The sequence below is a fragment of the Myxocyprinus asiaticus genome, chromosome 47, assembly GCF_019703515.2.
Source record: "Myxocyprinus asiaticus isolate MX2 ecotype Aquarium Trade chromosome 47, UBuf_Myxa_2, whole genome shotgun sequence".
Taxonomy (NCBI): Eukaryota; Metazoa; Chordata; class Actinopteri; order Cypriniformes; family Catostomidae; genus Myxocyprinus; species Myxocyprinus asiaticus.
In genome coordinates this window covers 2913879-2934006 of record NC_059390.1, presented here as the reverse complement: position 1 = coordinate 2934006, position 20128 = coordinate 2913879, and the positions used below count along the sequence as shown (strand labels likewise).

Here is a 20128-nt window from a genome sequence, read left to right as displayed (position 1 = left end):
AAATGTCTTGTTGATGAGAGAGGTCAACAGAGAATGTCCAGACTGGTTTGAACTGATAAAGTCTACGGTAACTCGGATAACCACTCTGTACAATCGTGGTGAGAAGAGAATCATCTCAGAATGATTGCCGCTGTTTTGGCGGCACGAGGGGGACCTACACAATATTTGGCAGGTGGTTTTAATGTTGTGGCTGATCGGTGTATACTCACGTAGTACAATAATTTCAACTCAAATCAATATTTCAATAAATTTATTTGGTAGGGATGGGATGATATACCAAATTTCAAAATCGCAAACCCCCAAAATGTTGAACCATATCGAGGCAAAACTCGATATTCCGAATTGCAACATTGTTTTCTGTCCATGTGATCATACATGTAATGACCCATAAAATATCATAATTTTTATAATCGCTTGATTTTACCCCTACTGCGCTTTTTTCTACTCTGTTTACAGGGTTCGCACAAGGTCCTTGAAGTGCTTGAATTTAGCTTTTAGAAATCGAACTACTGGAATACCTATAAAAAAATAAAATAAAAAAAAATTAAAAAAAAAAAAAAAAAAAATCGCCTTGTTTTGTTGAAAGTGCTTGAAATTAAAACAGACCATTTTTTTCCATGTAATGTGTGTCCATTAAAGATGAGATTCCACATTCAACCTTCATTGGATAATGTGTCTTTAAATATCCCTTCTGCTCTTTACAGTCAGATAAAAAAGTAAAAAGGAATATTAATTTTCACAGATGCAATGAACAAACCGAGATGCACGTTGAACTCTTAAAGTGACAGTACCATTTCAGTACTTGTTACACAAATGAATGTAAACTCAATGTTGTTACTTGTAAATTGTACACATTATTTCCAACACTGACAGCTCATATCATCATCATTATTATATATCCAATGTCATTATTTAAAATTAAATGATAGAATGTAGAATTGTATTGTTTTAAAATGTGATTATAATAATGATGACATACAAATTATTATAAAATATACACGTTCACATACTTTTTCAGGACATGTTCTGTTCAGTTCTATTGCTTGTTCTGCATCTGATAAGCCTGAATGTAGCCCACTATTTTTGAAGGCTTATTTGTTTGTGACCTTTTCTTATAGAGAAAGGCATATGAGAACCTCTATTATTTAAACGTTGATTATTTATACTGTGTATTAAATAACAGTATCTTGATGAGAAATTATAATGTGCATTTCGCTCAAACATTTTTCAGAAAATAAACAATTTTCAGTCATACTTTGTCATTTAATTGTATCTTGAACCGAATCGTGAGATAACCATTTTGTCTCATCCCTATTATTTGGTAAGTAGCCATGTAATATGTACCATAATGTACATTATTGCAAAATAAATCTTCCCAGGAAAGTGGAGGGGTCTTGTCTCAACCTGAAGAAGTCTGCTGACTGAACATTATCCTTTATTTATATGACAATGGATGGTGGATAGGGGTGACAGAGTCATTTTATGTCACCAGAATTCATCATAAAACACAGTTTTGCTTACTACCACGCTGCACATTCAGAGAACTGACCAGGCTCAGTTGCTAGAGTTTGTTTACTCAACAGCTTTAATCCATTTTGCCAACATATGCAAAAAAGACAAATAGTCAAATGTAATGTTGACTAAAAGCTCCAGAAAGTCACTTTCACTCACAGATACACAATACAGCGCATGGACAGACATGGGCTATTAGTTTGACGTGGTTTTGATTACATCATCATGATTAATAAATGTAAGTACACTCACTGGGTGGCTTTGACGATGTCCCAGGTGCTGTAATCGTCCACATGGCTCTTGCGGCTAACGCTCTCGCTGTAGCCATGGTTATAGTGACTCTGGGGTTTAATTTCCTGCAGGACAGAGAGACAGACAGTCAGTTCATCACCATAGAAGAAGAGGGATGAAAGGACTGATGTTGTCAGACACAGAAGACGTGTGACATATACGGTCAGTCACCATGGTGACAAAGAACCCTGATATCTCACTCAAACACACTGTTCAAGACTTAAGAGATACTGAAAGAAGCATTTAAAAGGGTCATATTATGGAAAACAGGATTTTTCTAGCTCTTTTATGTACTATGTAGAAAAAAACATTTTTACAACTTAAAGTTTCCCACATTACAACTGAAAATCAGAGGAAAACTGGCACACAGAGATAATCCGATCATAACAGAGGTCATTTACACAGATGTCTTAAAGGTACAGTAGCAAACTGTTTTGGTGCAAGAAACACTAGCCAAAATTACAAGTGGTCTTATAGGGTAAAAAAGCTAAAGATTAGAGGTCAACCAACAGCGGATTTTGTCGAAACCGATAACTAAGGTGGTGGAAAAGGCAGATAACCGAGAAATCTGCCAATAGTTTTTAAACAATGTTTTTAGTCTTTACATACTGTGACAGGTACAGGCAGGCTACAAGAGTCCAAAATAAATAAAATCCCCCAAGCTTATTAGTCAACACAAATCCCAATAATAACCTGAAAAAATGCTGAATTTTTGGAATGTGATCAAGAGGAAGACGAACGGCCACAAGCCATCAAATAAAGCCGAGCTGCTTGAATTTTTGCGCCAGGAGTGGCATAAAGTCACCCATCAGTAATGTGAAAGACTGGTATAGAGCATGCCAAGACACATGAAAGCTGTGATTGAAAATCAGGATTATTCCAACAAATATTGATTTCTGAACTCTTCCTAAGTTAAAACATTAGTATTTTCTGCAAATAAATGCTCTAAATGACAATATTTTTATTTATAGAATATTTTGTTTTACTCAAACAGATATGTATAACTAGTTAATTATTTCCAGAGCTCTGTGTGTGTGTGTGTGTGTGTGTGTGTGTGTGTGTGTGTGTGTGTGTGTGTATATCTATATATATATATATATATATAAGCATGCATGCATGCACTGATGGGGCACGTTTCTATACGATGAAAGTATGGAAATATATTAAATGACAAAAAAAGCTTGCCGATTTGCATTAATTGAGAAATAAACACATTGCATTAACAGTGACTGCATTTTTGGGGGGCTGCAATTATAATTGTTGTATATTTAAACTGAATATTTCAACTGAAATCATTTCAAACAAAATTTCATCATGAAAAATGCAATAATAATATATAAAACATAAATGTATTTGACAGGTTACATTCGGCCCATTATTATTCACTTACAAATTCGCCTCTAAAATTTTAATGCCAGGATGTGCAAGGTTGAATTTGTAATCGAATTTGAACCACTAAAATTTTAGAGGCGAATTTGTGAAGGGAATTATAATGCACCGAACACATCCTTTCTAATGATAAAGAAACTATAAAATAATAAGTAATAATAAAAAATGAATATTTTGGAAAGTGATTATTTATTATTGAATTTTTAATGATGCAAAATGTTTTCAATTGAAATATTCACAGATTAAACATACACTCATGTTAAACTGCAGCCCAAAAAAATGCAACCAATGTTAATGCAATGTTTATTTTTCAATTAGTGCAATTCAGCATGCTTTTTTTGTATAAAAAGACATTTCTCATTAATATACTTCCACATGAAAGATTTAGATACAGGAAATACCTATTTCACCTCTAGAGGCCACTATTATATTACAGAACCAAGCTGTTCTAACTGTGTAATCTAAACTGTAAAATATAGATATTGATAGTTTCAAAAAGCAACTATCGGCATGATTAATTGGTAAAACTGATACACTGGCCTACCTCTACTTCAGATAGATAGTCCCTTTAAAGACAAAAATGTTTCCGCATGTGCTATTGATGTTGTTACTCAGGTCAGGGGGAGAGAGGGTGGGGGTGGAGGGAATGGGAGAGACCACCATATGTCCAAAAGCTTCTTCTCTATTGATTATAGGGGGTGTGTGTCTATTATATTAAAGGCTCAATACTCAAGGGATGCTCATGTCCAGTTGACTCCCCCCAAAAGGCCTGACCCATTGAGACCTGAACCTCCAGCTGTACCCTGTACAACTAACCCTTTTCACTGCAATTACTTTTTCTTTTCTTTATTTGTCCAATAACCAGGCTGTTGTGTAATCTGTGCATGCACAACTACGCCTGTCATTTACAAAGTTCTACATATCCCTCATATCCCCCTCTCCTTGAATATTATATACAAAGCTCTTCATCTGCTGAATATATTGGCTTTAAAAAGTTGAATTTGTTAAATACTTCCATATATAGCATTGTAACAGAGCCAAGTCTCTGTCATTTCAAAATAAGAGACCCTGGTGTACTTTGGGCTTGTTTACAGGTAAAAGTCCCATGTCACAAATGCTGTTCATTGAGCTTAACTTGTATTGAAAGCAGAATATTTGTTCTTTAAACACATTTTTTTTGCCATGTTTTAACCATCAAATAACCCAATGAAAACATGGGAAGAATATGCAAAAGTCACACTTGTAATCAACCAAATTAGTGACAAAGGTCCAATGCGAAAATGACCAAATCTTGGCCTTGCGAATAGTATTAATTAAACTACAGGCATTACAATCCTTTGGCTCCTCCAGCAACACATACTGTAGATTACAATAAAGAGGAGATGGGTACCTTCTAGTAAAAGCGTAAAACAGAACACATCCACTGGCCCTGGAGATCCACAGATAAAGATCATAACTCATGCAAACACAGAATGCATTAATAATCAAGAGACTATTTCATATAATTTGTCAAGAGTCTTGTGTTCATTAGAGAACAGTTAAAGGCTGAATATGGATAACAAGGGTCAGTACTAGCGCCGAGAGCTACTTTATAAGCACAGTCACGCTTTAGTCTTTAGTGTTTTAGTCACGCACAATTAGACAATTCTGAAGCAAACACTCTGAAAGTGAATATCTACATGGAGATGGAGAGCATACATAAATATGTGATTCATTTTAAAGGGCTGTGCTGTCACAAAAGCAAAGGTCTGTCCAATGGTAAGTGGGTCTATTAACAAAACTATTAACTTACACATTAAAAATGTAAATGACACAAAACATTCATTTCTGGGGCTTTAAGTAAAAAAATATCTAAGTGGTGTAACCATCTGGAGACAGTATTTTTATTTGTTTTGGGGGGGGGATGTAAAGTTTTATTAAAGCTGAAATTCTCGATTGTTTTTTTGTGTGTGTGTGTGTGTGTGTGTGTGTGTGTTAAGTAGTTTGGAATAATCTTTTATTATTATTTCTTTTAAAAAAAAAAAAGGATTTTTGATATGAATTTTTTTTTCATATAATGAATAGTGGAATATCCATCATTGAAAAACCTTTGTGTACCAAATGAAAATCAGGTGGTGTAACCAACATTCAGAGAGCCTGATAATAATAATAATAAAATAAAACACAGAGTACCCCTTTAAACCCTCATGACTGTGTGTGTGAAGTAAAGTGACATTTTTTTGTTCACGTCAAATTGAGTAACCCTAAGAAAACATTACAGTGATTCAAATTCATGATATTTCTTTTTTTTTGGGGGGGGGGGGATTTTCCCCCTTTTTCTCCCAATTTGGAATGCCCAATTCCCAATGCGCTGTAAGTCCTCGTGGTCGCATAGTGATTCGCCTCAGTCCGGGTGGCGGAGGACGAATCCCAGTTGCCTCCGTGTCTGAGACAGTCAACCTGCGCATCTTATCACGTGGCTTGTTGAGCGCGTTGCCACGGAGACATAGCGCGTGTGGAGGCTTCACGCCATCCACCACGGCAACCACGCTCAATTCACCATGTGCCCCACCGAGAACAAACCACATTATAGCGACCACGAGGAGGTTACCCCATGTGACTCTATCCTCCCTAGCAACCGGGCCAATTTGGTTGCTTAGGAGACCTGACTGGAGTCACTCAGCACGCCCTGGGATTCGAACTAGCAAACTCCAGAAGTGGTAGCCAGCGTATTTTACCACTGAGCAACCCAGGCCCCAATTCATTGATTATCTTAAAAAATATTAAAATGCTTTTTTTAATCATGATAAAAGTAACGATTAAGGAAGTATTTGAATACCTTTTCCTCAATGGTTACACCACGACACTTTTAAAATCCTTATTTTTTATTTTAGAAAATGCTATAAATATTTTTCAAAAATATATGAAGCCATCATGAACACAAATATTACACTTCTACCAACTTCATACATGTGTTTTAAACTAGACTTTTAGAAGACTTCTCATTTTTATCATCTTGGACACCCTTATTTATCAACAACCCAAATTATGTTCAAATGCATTGAGCTGGTGTCTCCCAGTGAAAACATAATGCCCCCGCACAAGAGTGTACACAGAATATGATAGGCCTACATAACACATCGCATAATAAAGCAGGCACTGTACAAGCAAATTAATAATAAAACAAAATATGTAAAGATTTATCCAAAAACCTTAATTTACTGTAACTTTAAATGTATATTTGGACCAACTCAGTCTTATAAACCTTACACAAACATGGGATCTGTTTGAAATGGCATGCAAGCTAGTTTTGAAAGATGACATGCAAAATTTCTGCATGCATGAAATACCAGCATGACCTACTACATTTGCAAAAATCTGCAGCTGGGCAATTCCACGAAAATGTCAACCATACCATGGTAAAATGGTGATTTCAATCTTATTTCAATTCATCACACAGCCTTGATGGGTATTATAACATAATATAATATGTCTCAGAGGTCAAAGTCTTCAGGCTTCAAAGTGTTTGGATAGTTTATCCTCATGATGTAAGCGCCGCTTTCACAACCGTCACGTCCTTAATGAAGAGATGTCATGTCTGTAACGCCAGTTTTTCCCCATTTATGTGAAAACAACAATGAATAAAAAATTATTATATATAATTACATGTTCTTAGGAGTGCCAACCCTTCTACATTCTGTGGCTAGTATTATTTCTGGATTGTGCATTTCAATTCACAGAGATTTACAAAGTGCACCCTAAAAACTTCAAAAACTTAAATTTTTAATCACATCCATAACGCAAGCTCATTTCTCGATCTAAACTGGAAAAATACTTGTCTAGACTGAAACTTTTCTGATGTCTGGATTCTATCTGCAGGGGTCTATGATTATACATATAAATTGTTTGATAGGGGCTTGGGTAGCTCAGTGGTAAAGATGCTGGCTACCACCCATGGAGTTCGCTAGTTCGAATCCCAGGGCGTGCTGACTGACTCCAGCCAGGTCTCCTAAGCAACCAAATTGGCTTGGTTGCTAGGGAGGGTAGAGTCACATGGGGTAACCTCCTCGTGGTCGCTATAATGTGGTTCGTTCTCGGTGGGGCGTGTGGTGAGTTGTGTGTGGATGCCGCGGTGGATGGCGTGAAGCCTCCACATGAGCTATATCTCTGCGGTAACACGCTCAAAAAGCCACATGATAAGATGCGCGGGTTGACGGTCTCGGACGCGGAGGCAGCCCAGATTTGCCACTACGAGGACTTAAGAGCACATTGGGAATTGGGCATTCCAAATTGGGAGAAAATCCCAAAATTGTTTGATAAACAGGTCATGAGTACTTCATATATGAAGTAAAATTTCACATTTTCAGGGGGCCTGGGTAGCTCAGTGGTAAAAATATGCTGGCTACCACCCCTGGAGTTCGCTAGTTCGAATCCCAGGGCGTGCTGAGTGACTCCAGCCAGGTCTCCTAAGCAACCAAATTGGCCCGGTTGCTAGGGAGGGTAGAGTCACATGGGGTAACTTCCTCGTGGTTGCTATAATGTGGTTTGTTCTCGGTGGGGCGCATGGTGAATTGAGCATGGTTGCGGCGGTGGATGGCATGAAGCCTCCACGCATGCTATGTCTCCGTGGCAACGCGCTCAACAAGCCATGTGATAAGATGCGCGGGTTGACTGTCTCAGATGCAGAGGCAACTGGGATTCGTCCTCCGCCACCCGGACTGAAGCGAATCACTATGCAACCACAAGGACTTAGAGTGCATTGGGAATTGGGCATTCCATATTGGGAGAAAAAGGGGAAAAATCCCCCCCCAAAAAAAAAGAATTCACATTTTCACTGCAAATGTCACATCCATAACACACCATAAATCTATCGTATCCCACAATGCAATACGCTCAAGTAAGGAACAAACTGAAGTGAATCAGCAGCAATTTTTAACTGTTTCTCAACCCATTACTTGATCAGACTGTCCAAAGTTAAAACATTTTACACAAAATTTCATTACAATGCAAAACAGCAATATTAAGACACCACTTGCAGAGTTCAACCAGCGTAGTATGCAGTAAGCTAGTATTCCATTTTCAGCTCTCTAGTAGCAGATGTCCACTTAACCCACATATAGAATGCATGTATGCATCGCACAAGTGTTAATGCAGGTTATTATACAAACCATGTCAGTGCTCAGAGGAACAGATCACATCAGCATTCCAGAGCTAAACACACACTGCAGATCTCTCTTAGGCCTAATTCATGGTGATGAATCACAAAACATGCTCAGATGTGTTATGTCAGATATATAACATAAACAACTTTATGCCTGACACACTACCTTGGTATCACAGTGCAGAATGAAGCTTCCTTATAGAAGTAGACGTCTCTGGCAGGGCTTTATAAAGGTGCTTGGTTTTTATTCAATAGTTTCCCTCCACTTCTACAGCAGGAAACACAAAAGGGCATCAAATCTGGCTGTACTAGAGCATCTGATCTCAAAGCAGCGCTGATTGAGCCGGGCTAATTCAATACTTATCTAATGTTCCACTGCCTGTGAGGAAAAGACCTGTTACATCATCAGTGACAGACACTGAGATGCCTGACTTTCTATTCATACAGGAAGACATTAAAGGGATTGTTCACCCAAACATGAAAATTCTCTCATCATTTACTCACCCTCATGCCATCCCAGATGTGTGTGACTTTCTTTCTTCTGCAGAACAAGAATTAAGATTTTTAGAAGAATATCTCAGCTCTGTAGGTCCATACAATGCAAGTGAATGGTGACCAGAACTCAGAAGGTCCAAAAAGGACATAAAGGCAGCATAAAAGTAATCTATAAGACTTCAGTGGTTAAATCACTTTCTTCTGAAGAGATATGATAGGTGTGGGTGAGAAACAGATCAATGTTTAAGTCATTTTTGACTGAAAATCTACAATTTCACTTTCACATTGTGGTGTGGAAGTCACTTTCACTTTCACATTCAGCCACCTACTGGTTTGGGATGGTCAAAGGTGGAGATTTATAGTAAAAAAGGACTTAAATATTGGTCTGTTTCTCACCAACACCTATCATCTCTTCTGAAGATATTGATTAAACCACCAGAGTCTTTTATGCTGCCTTTGTGCTTTTTGGTGCTTCAAAGTTCTGGTCACCATTCACTTGCAATGTATGGACCTACAGAGCTGAAATATTCTCCTAAAAATCTTCATTTGTGTCCAACAAAAGAAAGAAAGTCATACACATCTGGGGTGTGTATGACTTTATATTTTAAATAAAACTTATTTATATTAGTAAAATGTAAGCGCATCACTTACATTTTACTGCTATTTTCTCTGCTTTATAATGTGAACATGTTATGAATTCAAAACCAGCTGCGTATTTTGCAAAAGTGTGTTCTTACCACAAGCGAGTCTCTGTTAAACTCTAATTATCAAGCGAGTGCATGCATCTGCGTCTATCAAACCGATCACAATGGAGAAAGGGAGCGCAATCATTTTGATTAAACTGTACAATATCATACTACGATTTTAATTAGGGTTGCAACTAACGATTATTTTTATAATCGATTAATCTAACGATTATTAGGCGATTATTGCGACAATTAATCATTAGCTCTAAACCGATTATTCAGCTTGTGCCCCAAGTTACAAGGTTGTATTAAACATGCTTGCTAACAATAAAGAGGACAAAATCATCTTTTAAAAATACCTCTAAATGACATTAACTGAATTAAAGGGAAAAAATACTTAAGTTTATTTCAGTAAAAAATTCACTGCAAAAAATCCTGTTATCATTAAGTGTTTTTGTCTTGTTTTCCATTTAAAATAGTCTAAAAATCCTTAAAACAAGATACATTTACTTGTGAAGCAACATATAAGATATTTTCTTAAATATAAGTGTATTTTTTCACTTGGTTATACTTCTGCGAGTGCAGTAAAGACTAAATATACTTATATTCATGATCTATTCTCTAAAAGCAAGTCTAAATATCGTATATGCTGCTGCTCAGGTGAATGCATCTTTTTTTAAAGGATTTTTAGATATTTTAAAATATTTGTATTTTTACTGCCGTATAGCTGCTAAAGTAAATGTACATTGTTTTAAATGAGATTTAGATATTTATATTAGAGGCCAAAACAAAAACAAATCAAAAACGTATTTTGTTGCAGTGTATAAAGGGGCGAAGACAGCCCTCTCTCACCTTTCTGTTCACTTCAATCCATCTTAAACTCACAAAAAAAAAAAAACTCTCTCTTATTAATAAAGCTGTGTATTGCCACATGTAATGTCTGATTTCACTAGTAAATTTATACTATGGCAAACATTATTTTACTGGATCAGCATGTAGAATTTTTTTAAAGGAATAGATTAGAAACATGTAATCAGTGAAAATACTATTGTAAAAACTATAATATTAAAATACTTAAAATGTTATCAGTGACAGTGTACAAGCATATGTATCTAACGTAATTACGCATTTTTCAGCTGGGCAGAATAAATAATATTTCTATTTTCATGTCACTATTGCCCTCTGCTAAGCTGATTTTTTTGTCCCACTCCATACCCGATGGATCATTTTACTGGCGAGCACTTTTTGTTAAGATTTACAAGTCAAGGAACTGTTTCACATATGTCCTGAAAGTAATAATAATAATAAATTCAAACTTAACTTTTCATGATTCAGGCTTTGTTCAAAGTTTTGTGAGAGTATAGAATCGTGAATTCAGTAATGTAAATCAAACCAAATCCTCACGGCCTTTATCATATCAGCTTTTTGAAAAATTATATATTTTATTATTATTTATTTTATCCCCTTTTTACCCAATTTGGAATGCCCAATTCCCACGTACTTAGTTGGTCCTCGTGGTGGCGCGGTTACTCACCTCAATCTGGGTGGCGGAGGACAAGTCTCAGTTGCCTCCGCTTCTGACACCGTCAATCCGCGCATCTTATCACGTGACTCGTTGTGCATGACACCGCGGAGACTCGCAGCATGTGGAGGCTCACGCTACTCTCTGCGATCCACGCACAACTTACCACACGCCCCATTGAGAGCAAGAACCACTATTCACGACCGCGAGGATGTTAACCCATGTGACTCTACCCTCCCTAGCAACCGGGCCAATTTGGTTGCTTAGGAGTCACTCAGCACGCCCTGGATTCGAACTCGCGACTCCAGGGGTGGTAGTCAGCGTCAATACCCGCTGAGCTACCCAGGCCCCGAAAAATTATATTTTAATAAAATACAGGAAATAAAATTTAATTCTTTATCCGATTAATTGATTAATTGTAGAAATAATCGAAGATTAATCGTTTATCAAAATAGTTAGTTGCAGCCCTAATTGTGTCATTAATTATGTAAGTAACTCAAATCAACATCCATTATTGCATGTCCGGATTGGCCATCAACAACGACACAACTGACATTTATTCAAGAAAAGCAGGATGCACACTTTTTGCCATGATTCTGCCTTCTGAGATACATTTTGGGAGCTGTACTAGGGAAATTGGCAGTTTTGGATTGCTTCATGTGACATGCAACATGCAAATAGACGGCTTATTAAATGCCTTTGTGATTAGCCTCTGACTAGGGATGGGTAAAAGTAATGATTATCCGATGCATAGTGATCTTCATTTGAACAATCTCGATATTGATTATTAAATCGGCAACTGATATATTTGGCAACTGGCGACCACACAACCCAATCCACGCTAACAAGTTGTCATTGAATAATGCCTCTTTTAATCCCCTTTCTGTTCTCTACAGTCAGCTGTTGATCAAAAACAACAAAATAAATAATATTAAAAAAAAAAAGTTATATAAAATGTATATTTTCGCATTGTACCTAGTAGGTCCCTTGTATAATTAACAGCATTAGCTGGAAAATAATTCCTTTTATATATAAGCAAAAGGGACATTATAACTGAATTATATCCAAATTAATAGAGATCAAATCTAAATCGGAATAGAATCAAGAGCTTGTGAATCATAATCGAATCGGGAAATCTGTATCAATACCCAGCCCTCCTAGGCAGTTAAGGTTGTTTGCTCAGTTGTCAAATTTAAAATCCCCAAAAGAGAAATACAACAGAATTTACTGTTCAAGGAAATCACAGTCTATCACACAGAAAAAGAAAACAAAAATACAATGCCACACAAAACCACTGCTTTTCCATGCAAAACAAATGTTTGCATGCAAAAAATGACCTTTTCTCCAAGAGGTCAGCATAATGATGGCTCTCAGGATGCCATGGTCGGCTCAAAAAGCTGTTTAAATCTCTGGTCACTACAGCAGACAGCTTTTTTTACACTCTGTGGAACTCATAGCATCGTCCGAAGAGGAACTCACAGAGATGACCAGACGGGCCTGATCTCAGAGGTGTGAGAGGGAACAGAAGGCTCTCAAACCTGCCCCCCAATCCCCCGGTGACAAGGGCCCTAAGCATCTGCAGGGAATCTTGTCGACTAGGGATGTCAACTTTCATAACCGTTCGTCGTGGAAATTAACGATCAATTAACCGATTAATTGTTAACGTTAATACCGCAAAACGCACGTGGAGGATTCCAGAAAATATGTGCATGTAGCATACTGTTTAAATATAATTTAAATTATTACACTTAAGAAATTAAAGTATTGGCATTTTCATCGTAAAAAATATTCTTAGTTCAGTGTATTTTAACACATTTAGACCATGTTTACTATGAATTTGTGAATTATCTGTTATTGTGAATTACTGTTAATGAATTACTGTTAGTAGCAGTGGCGTAGCCAAATTAGAAGGCCTGGGCCCACCCAAATTAGACCCAGGCCCACCCAGAATATTTAAGATTATTCTTTGACTTCAAATATATATTTATAAAATAATTTTAAAAAATGCATAAATTCTGATTTCTGAAAGTGTGAAAGAACTTTTTGAAATGTGCCGCTTCTCTGTTGTTAAGGAAAATTTTGAGGCCCACCCAAAAGTAATTTCCTGGCTACGCCCTTGGCTAGTAGTAAGAAGATATACTGTAGTACTTGTATACATACAAGTTCATTAAAACTTCACATTGTGGATCGTGGGATATTTCGGACCTTTGGTCAATTTTCTTTTATTTGAAATCAAGTCAAACTATAACACGCTGTGTAAACAGAGTAGCCTACATAACATACCGTGTGTGCTGGTGAGACGTCAGCTGAATGTGCTTTCCCGGCGATCGCTGATGTAACTGTAAATTGGGATGAAACAAGGAGACCAGCAGATCAACTGTGCTTGTTTTCATGTTGTACTTTAACACACTTTCACAGTGTATGTAGAAAACATAATTTTCGGGGGTCTGGGTACTTCAGCGAGTATTTATTAATTTATTTATTTTTTTCTCCCAATTTGGAATGCCCAATTCCCACTACTTAGTAGGTCCTCGTGGTGGCGCGGTTACTCACCTCAATCCGGGTGGCAGAGGACAAGTCTCAGTTGCCTCCACTTCTGACACCGTCAATCCGTGCATCTTACCACGTGGCTCGTTGTGCATGACACCGCGGAGACTCACAGCATGTGGAGGCTCATGCTACTCTCCGCGATCCACGCACAACTTACCACACGCCCCATTGAGAGTGAGAACCACTCAATCGTGACCACGAGGAGGTTACCCCATGTTACTCTACCCTCCCTAGCAACCGGGCCAGTTTGGTTGCTTAGGAGACCTGGCTGGAGTCACTCAGCACGCCCTGGACGTTGTTGTTTTTGTTGTTGTTTTTTTTTATCCCCTTTTCTCCCAATTTGGAATGCCCAATTCCTACTACTTATTAGGTCCTCGTGGTGGCGCGGTTACTCACCTCAGTCTGGGTGGGGGAGGACAAGTCTCAGTTGCCTCCGCTTCTGAGACCGTCAATCCGCGCATCTTATCACATGGCTAATTTGGTTGCTTAGGAGACCTAGCTGGAGTCACACAGCACGCCCTGGATTCGAATTCGGGACTCCAGGGGTGGCAGTTAGCGTCAGTACTCGCTGAGCGGGGCCTGGGTAGCTCAGCGAGTATTGACGCTGACCGACACCCCCGGAGTCGCGAATTCGAATCCAGGGCGTGCTGTGTGACTCCAGCTAGGAGGCAACTGAGACTTGTCCTCCGCCACCCGGATTGAGGTGAGTAACCACGCCACCACGAGGACCTACTAAGTAGTGGGAATTGGGCATTCCAAATTGGGAGAAAAGGGGATAAAAAAAACAAAACAACGTAATTTTAATTTATAGAGAAACACTCCAACACTGATTACATTGAGCCTGCTTCATCTACATCTGTGCCCAGAAGACATGACATCATGCAGCGTGCAAGCACCCTCTAATGACGGGTGATGGTATAGACAGCCTTATCAACATCTTGCTGGCATGGTTATTAAACACATTTGTCCTGAAATTAATTAATCGACGATCGATAAGCTTAATCGATCAAATTATTAATGAAGATTAATCGATTAATCATTAACATCCCTACTTTCCTCTAGTTAACAGCACTGATGCACAAATTGTTTCAGATAAGAGTGGATTTCTACTGTTCATTAATTATTCTTTTTAGAGGATCAAATGAATGCTGTAAACTGCCACAGCAGTACACCAATCAAGATTTACATTGGGTTTCATTTTAAATCCCACTTTTTAACAACCAGCAAGACAGGAACTGAATCAATAGCTCAAAGTTTCATTTATGTTTTTAATGATGTACCACACGCCAAATTCTGAGGCCAACTAAACTATTCAGCCTACTATCAAGGGGCTACATGCAAAACACCGTCCCTATCATGGTTTCACAGTCTACCCTCTAAACCATCTGCTAAATCTTTCTAAACACTAGGGGACATAGCAGACAGTGAACCCACAATAGTCATTTACATAAGATAACATTATCATCAGCAGGGTTCTCAATCAATAGCTACATCTAGGGTCCCGGAAACACATTCCAAAGCTAGAATAGTCAAGGGAATAGACTAGTGCTCTCCCCTTCAACCTCTAAACCTACACTGGATAATTCTGACTTTATTTTTACAATAGCTAGAAATTATGGCCCAAGACTGCAACATAGCGAGCATTAAATCTCGATTCAATTCGCAAAAAAAGACTAACTATTTGAGCCAGTAAAACAGAACTTATACTTATCTTTATATGTCTACGCAAGCAATGCCGGTGCAAACATACGACCATGTGCATCATAAAACAAGCCTGCTGGGTACTTCCTGTCAGACCAACAGGTCAGTGTATGTTAGTATGACTGTAAGCCAATGGTAACAGCCCCCATTCAATAAGAGTTCATGTACAACATGATCTCATGGGAAGTCGGCATGTTGTTTCCGAGAGTTCTGGTACTCTAGGATCAGCCACATTATGCTGACTCACCGACAAGCGGCATCTCACATCAGACATTTCTGTATCGGCTCCACTGCATTTACCTTCCCCTGTGGCGCAACCAGAAGCGTGTTGCATCAGCAGTGTGGGAGACCCGGGTTCAGACCCCGCATTCAAACCAGGAAGTAATTACGTTCGTATAATCAGTGTCGAGCGCGATTCAGGTTGCATTTTACCCTTTAACATTCAGGTTTATTTTTTCACAGATGGTTATATTTAGGTTTGGGGGTACAGTTTAGAAAATATTCAGTTTGAATAAATACTCGCTTCACAACTCGATTTCGGCACCCCTCGGATATTTCACCCGGAAAATGGCGCTTACTCGTGCCCATACGCCCAACAACACTTACTTCGGCCACTGGGGGCAGTGTTTTGAATTTCGGTAAGCACAGGTCGATTTTTTTAGCTAAAGAAAAGTCAACCTACTGTGTCCGATTTCACTGTGAGATCAGTCTTGTATGTGTGCACCTCTATGGTCAGTCAGCCTGAGCATAAATAATTTACTGCAGGAGGTCCCGTATGAGCAAGCTGTCTCTTCACATGCACAAAAACAGAGCTAAATTCTGGGTTTAGAGAGAAGACATGTGCAAAAGGCAACAAACCTGACTTGCAGGTATTACAAATCGAAAACTGTCAGTTTACTTTTCTTTCATTTCATTTCTGAGGTTTTACTTTTAAAGTTTGAGGATGCTTTAGTAAACCCTATTAACCTCAAAAGCTGTGTCATGTTAATATGTCCTCATCATATGCAATATTAATAAAGGCATCCAGACAAAGTAGTTTATATATATATATATATTCAGGGTTGTATAATATTGTTATAAATTTACACTAAATAATATAAAAATTGCAAATATAAAAAAAGTTAGAGGCGGAAACACAAAATCACTGTCTGTGAAAAGGGTCCATGCATTATAGGGCTGTCAAATTAAAATTTGAAAATTCATTGAATTTAAGAAAAATACACACATTTGAATGCTCAGACTGTGCATTCGAATTTTGGCTGTGTGCCGAGCACTGGCGATCACTTCAGACCTATCTCATTTTTGCGCTAAAAAAGGCTAGATGAAGCGCAACACAATACAGTTTAACAGAAACCAGATGTTTCGAGATGCATTTTAAAGTACATTTTAACTTGACACAGCATATAAAAAACAGTGCTCCTGCATGAGATGCTGAATAAACAAAAACAAAGAAAACAAAGACATTCGTCTAGTGCGTTTACATAGAAAAACAAATGGTAAACTGATTGGTTGCAAAAGCCTTCGGTGTGAACAGCCCTTTACAGTAGGTGGAGGTCTTCGGGCGTTGCGTCTTGCTCTCTTATCAGCATTTCTCAGATTAAGCAATGGGTTTGTCTGTAAAGAAGTTCAAAGTGGAACTGTCTCGAGATCCTCACGTTCTGTTTATTTCCGTCTGTTTGAACAGCCCCTGACCAGGGATCATGAGCCACTTAACCACCAAGTTCAGTTGAATACCACCCTACATGCAGCTGTAATGAATGAAAAACACTGCGGTATATCTCTGTTATTATGAAGTTTGAGTCTGTGGCGCACCAGTGCAAGTGTATCACCATGTTAACACAGAACTGCCGATTGAAGCGTTTCCCCCCTCGTTTTACTTTTGACTTAAAATTTGAGAATTTGAACCGATTGAAACTTTTTATTATTTTATGCACTTTAGTTTAATATTTATATATTTATATATATTTAACAGCCAGGAATGTTCTTTGCAATAATATAACACTTGGTGCTGTATGGTTATATGTATTCAATGCACCCTCTAGTGGAAATAACGGCAATTTAAAAAAATCAGCTGACTTTAAAATTCGAATTTAGAACATTTTTTAGGTAAAAATTCGAATTTAGTATCTCTGCCCAACTGACAGCCCTAATGCATTATATCTGCAGCAGTTGCAACAATAACAACTCATTACACACATTTTCACAAATCCAGTCATTGTCAAAGTAAAACTATTAGTCTTAATACGCGAGTAATCCAACTTCTAATCGTATAAACATTCGACAGAATTTGCATCTTTTTCAAATGAGATGTTTCACTTTACAAATCCAACACCAAATCCACCTGACCAGTACATGCAAAGTTGGAAAAGTATGAACTTTGAATCTGGTAGATTATTGACACCAATGACAGATATGAAGCTGGACAAGACATCCTGTAATTTCACACTGACTGAACAACAACCAAAAAACCCAAACGCATTCAGACTAGAGGTAGATCGATATATATCGGTTTTACTGATTAAACGTGCCGATAGTTGCTTTTTGGAACTATCGGTTATCGGCAAACATCTATGTCGATAGTTGTCAACAGTTTTTTTCATCATTTCAAAATAAAAGTAAGAATAAGAATATTCTTATTATAAGAATAAGAGTGTTTCGGGCTTGTTTATTCTTAAAAGTCCGAAAATATGCACCAAATCTTCATTTATTATTGGGATTTTGGTTGAACAAACTGCTTCTGGGATTTTATTCATTTTGTAATCTGTCTTTGCCCACCATAGTAAAGAAAGAATAAGATTTTTTTTTTTTTTTTTTGTGGATGATTTTAAAAACTATCGGCCGATTAATCGGTTATCTGCCTTTCCCACCATCTTTGTTATCGGTATCGGCAAAATTCACAATCGGTCGACCTCTAATTCAGATGCAATCAGACAGTCGTATATACACTACTACAGCAGAACAACATTTATACAAATATACACCATGAAATAATATAATAAAAGTGATGTTTGTGAATGGTGACTGTCATGTAAATGCAAACGCAGCACAACACACTATGAATTCTCCCATGAAGACCCTAATTACATGTGTCACTGCGCAATATAACATTAAAGACATGTCCCAGTCCTAAACTATGAACTTCAGCAAATGCAATAAGACGAAAAGCAAATATAAAATCTATGAATTTGAAAAGCTAGCGTTAGCAGCGATGCTATTACGCAGCAGTGGGGGGGATTCAGCACCTCTCCTTCATTATGCAGATTTATCAGCACAAATAACGCTTTTACTGGATTTGAAATCACTTCTAAGGATCGCTCAGCTTTATTTAGGATGTCCGCTGTGATGCAGGAGTGTAACTGGTGAATATTTACCTCAGGATGCAGAATCGGGACGCATCCAGCTTCTTTCTCAAATTCATCCAGCGCTTCCATCTTGCTGCTCGACCGCGCGGAGCATCACGGGAAAAACATCCAGCGGGCGATAAACATGAGAGATGCGCGTGCACGGGAAATCAACGCGCGTGCCTGAGATACTTTATCGGAATACAAGGAATTTGTCTTGGTGACAGGAGCTTCCAGTGTACAACAATACAAAAACAGCAGCAAGACATAGATAATAATAAAAAATACATACATATATACATACACACATACACATACGTAGTGCAATCTAATACAAATCTGTCATGAACGAATAACACACGCGCACGAATAAAACAGGTCTCACATACTGTACATTGCATTACACATAGCGACAGAAAGTACAAAATAAATAAAAGAACGCAAACTGACAAATGGAAAAGACAGAAAAAAAGGAAAAGTGTCCATAACTATCAATTAGATAGCATAACTAACTGCAATGTAAAAAGATATAGCAGTTAATAATTGAAAATGTTAAACGAAAATATATTGCAACTATATTTAACATAGACAGAATAAAACATTTGTTTTAAATTATTCATAAAGAAGATTTTTTTGACTTTGTGTGTATTATCGAGCCATTAAAATATTTAAATAACACAAAACAGAAAATTTGCCATTTGTATGTTAACATACCATAGTCCAAACATCTATTTCTTTAATATATATATATATATACAATACTTACATGAGGTATCATCCATTAGCTCTGCATACTAAAGAAAACATAAATTATAATACTGCTACTACTACAAATAATAATAATAATAATAATAAATGATAATAATAATAATAATAATAATAATAATAATAATAAATTACTAACAATTTTATTAATATACTAAAAACTAGTTCTTTTAATGTAGCCTTATACAGGTAGTAAATTATTCAATCGATTCTAATGGAATACTATTACTGCATTCTAAAAGCGTTAAAATTCCCTTAAAAATTGCATTAACTACAATGAAATATTGATTAGGGTCAAGTGAGGTTCTATTTAAAATTTCAGTGTAATTATATTATTCACTCTCAATAAACTGCTTAACCCAGTGATTGCAGTACGAGAGCTTTGAACGTGCCAATAATGACTAGAATACATTGATATAGAATGAATGAATGGCTCTGATCTAACTGTACTGTTGATGCATTACGTCATCGACCTACTTTGTGATTTATTTAATAAATACAGTAGAGAGATGTGTTCTATATGTGCGCCCCCAACTGTCAGTCAAAATGCATTGTATTTAGGCCTAACATTTCTGCACCAATGTATTTATTTATTTATTTATGTGTGCCTTATATAATGTCATAGTTCTGTCGTCAATGGTTTGAATGTGTTTGGACCACTCACTACCACAAGATGGCAGCCTTAGATTATATTTTTCCATACATTTCATACTTAATAGAAGGCAATTTTAGCCTA

The 20128-nt window shown here is 37.3% G+C and overlaps 1 protein-coding gene across 1 annotated transcript in view; it reads right to left on the bottom strand.

The window, feature by feature from the left end:
• Nucleotides 1-18737, bottom strand: part of LOC127436519 (palmitoyltransferase ZDHHC17-like) — a 40185-nt gene extending 21448 nt beyond the window's left edge. The window contains exons 1-2 of the mRNA XM_051690773.1: nucleotides 18658-18737; nucleotides 1765-1868 (exon numbers count right to left, since the gene is read on the bottom strand). Coding sequence (XP_051546733.1) covers nucleotides 1765-1868; nucleotides 18658-18717 — 164 coding nt within the window. The 5' untranslated portion in view covers nucleotides 18718-18737. The remainder of the gene's footprint in view (nucleotides 1-1764; nucleotides 1869-18657) is intronic.
• Between the last annotated feature and the right edge of the window lie 1391 nt (nucleotides 18738-20128).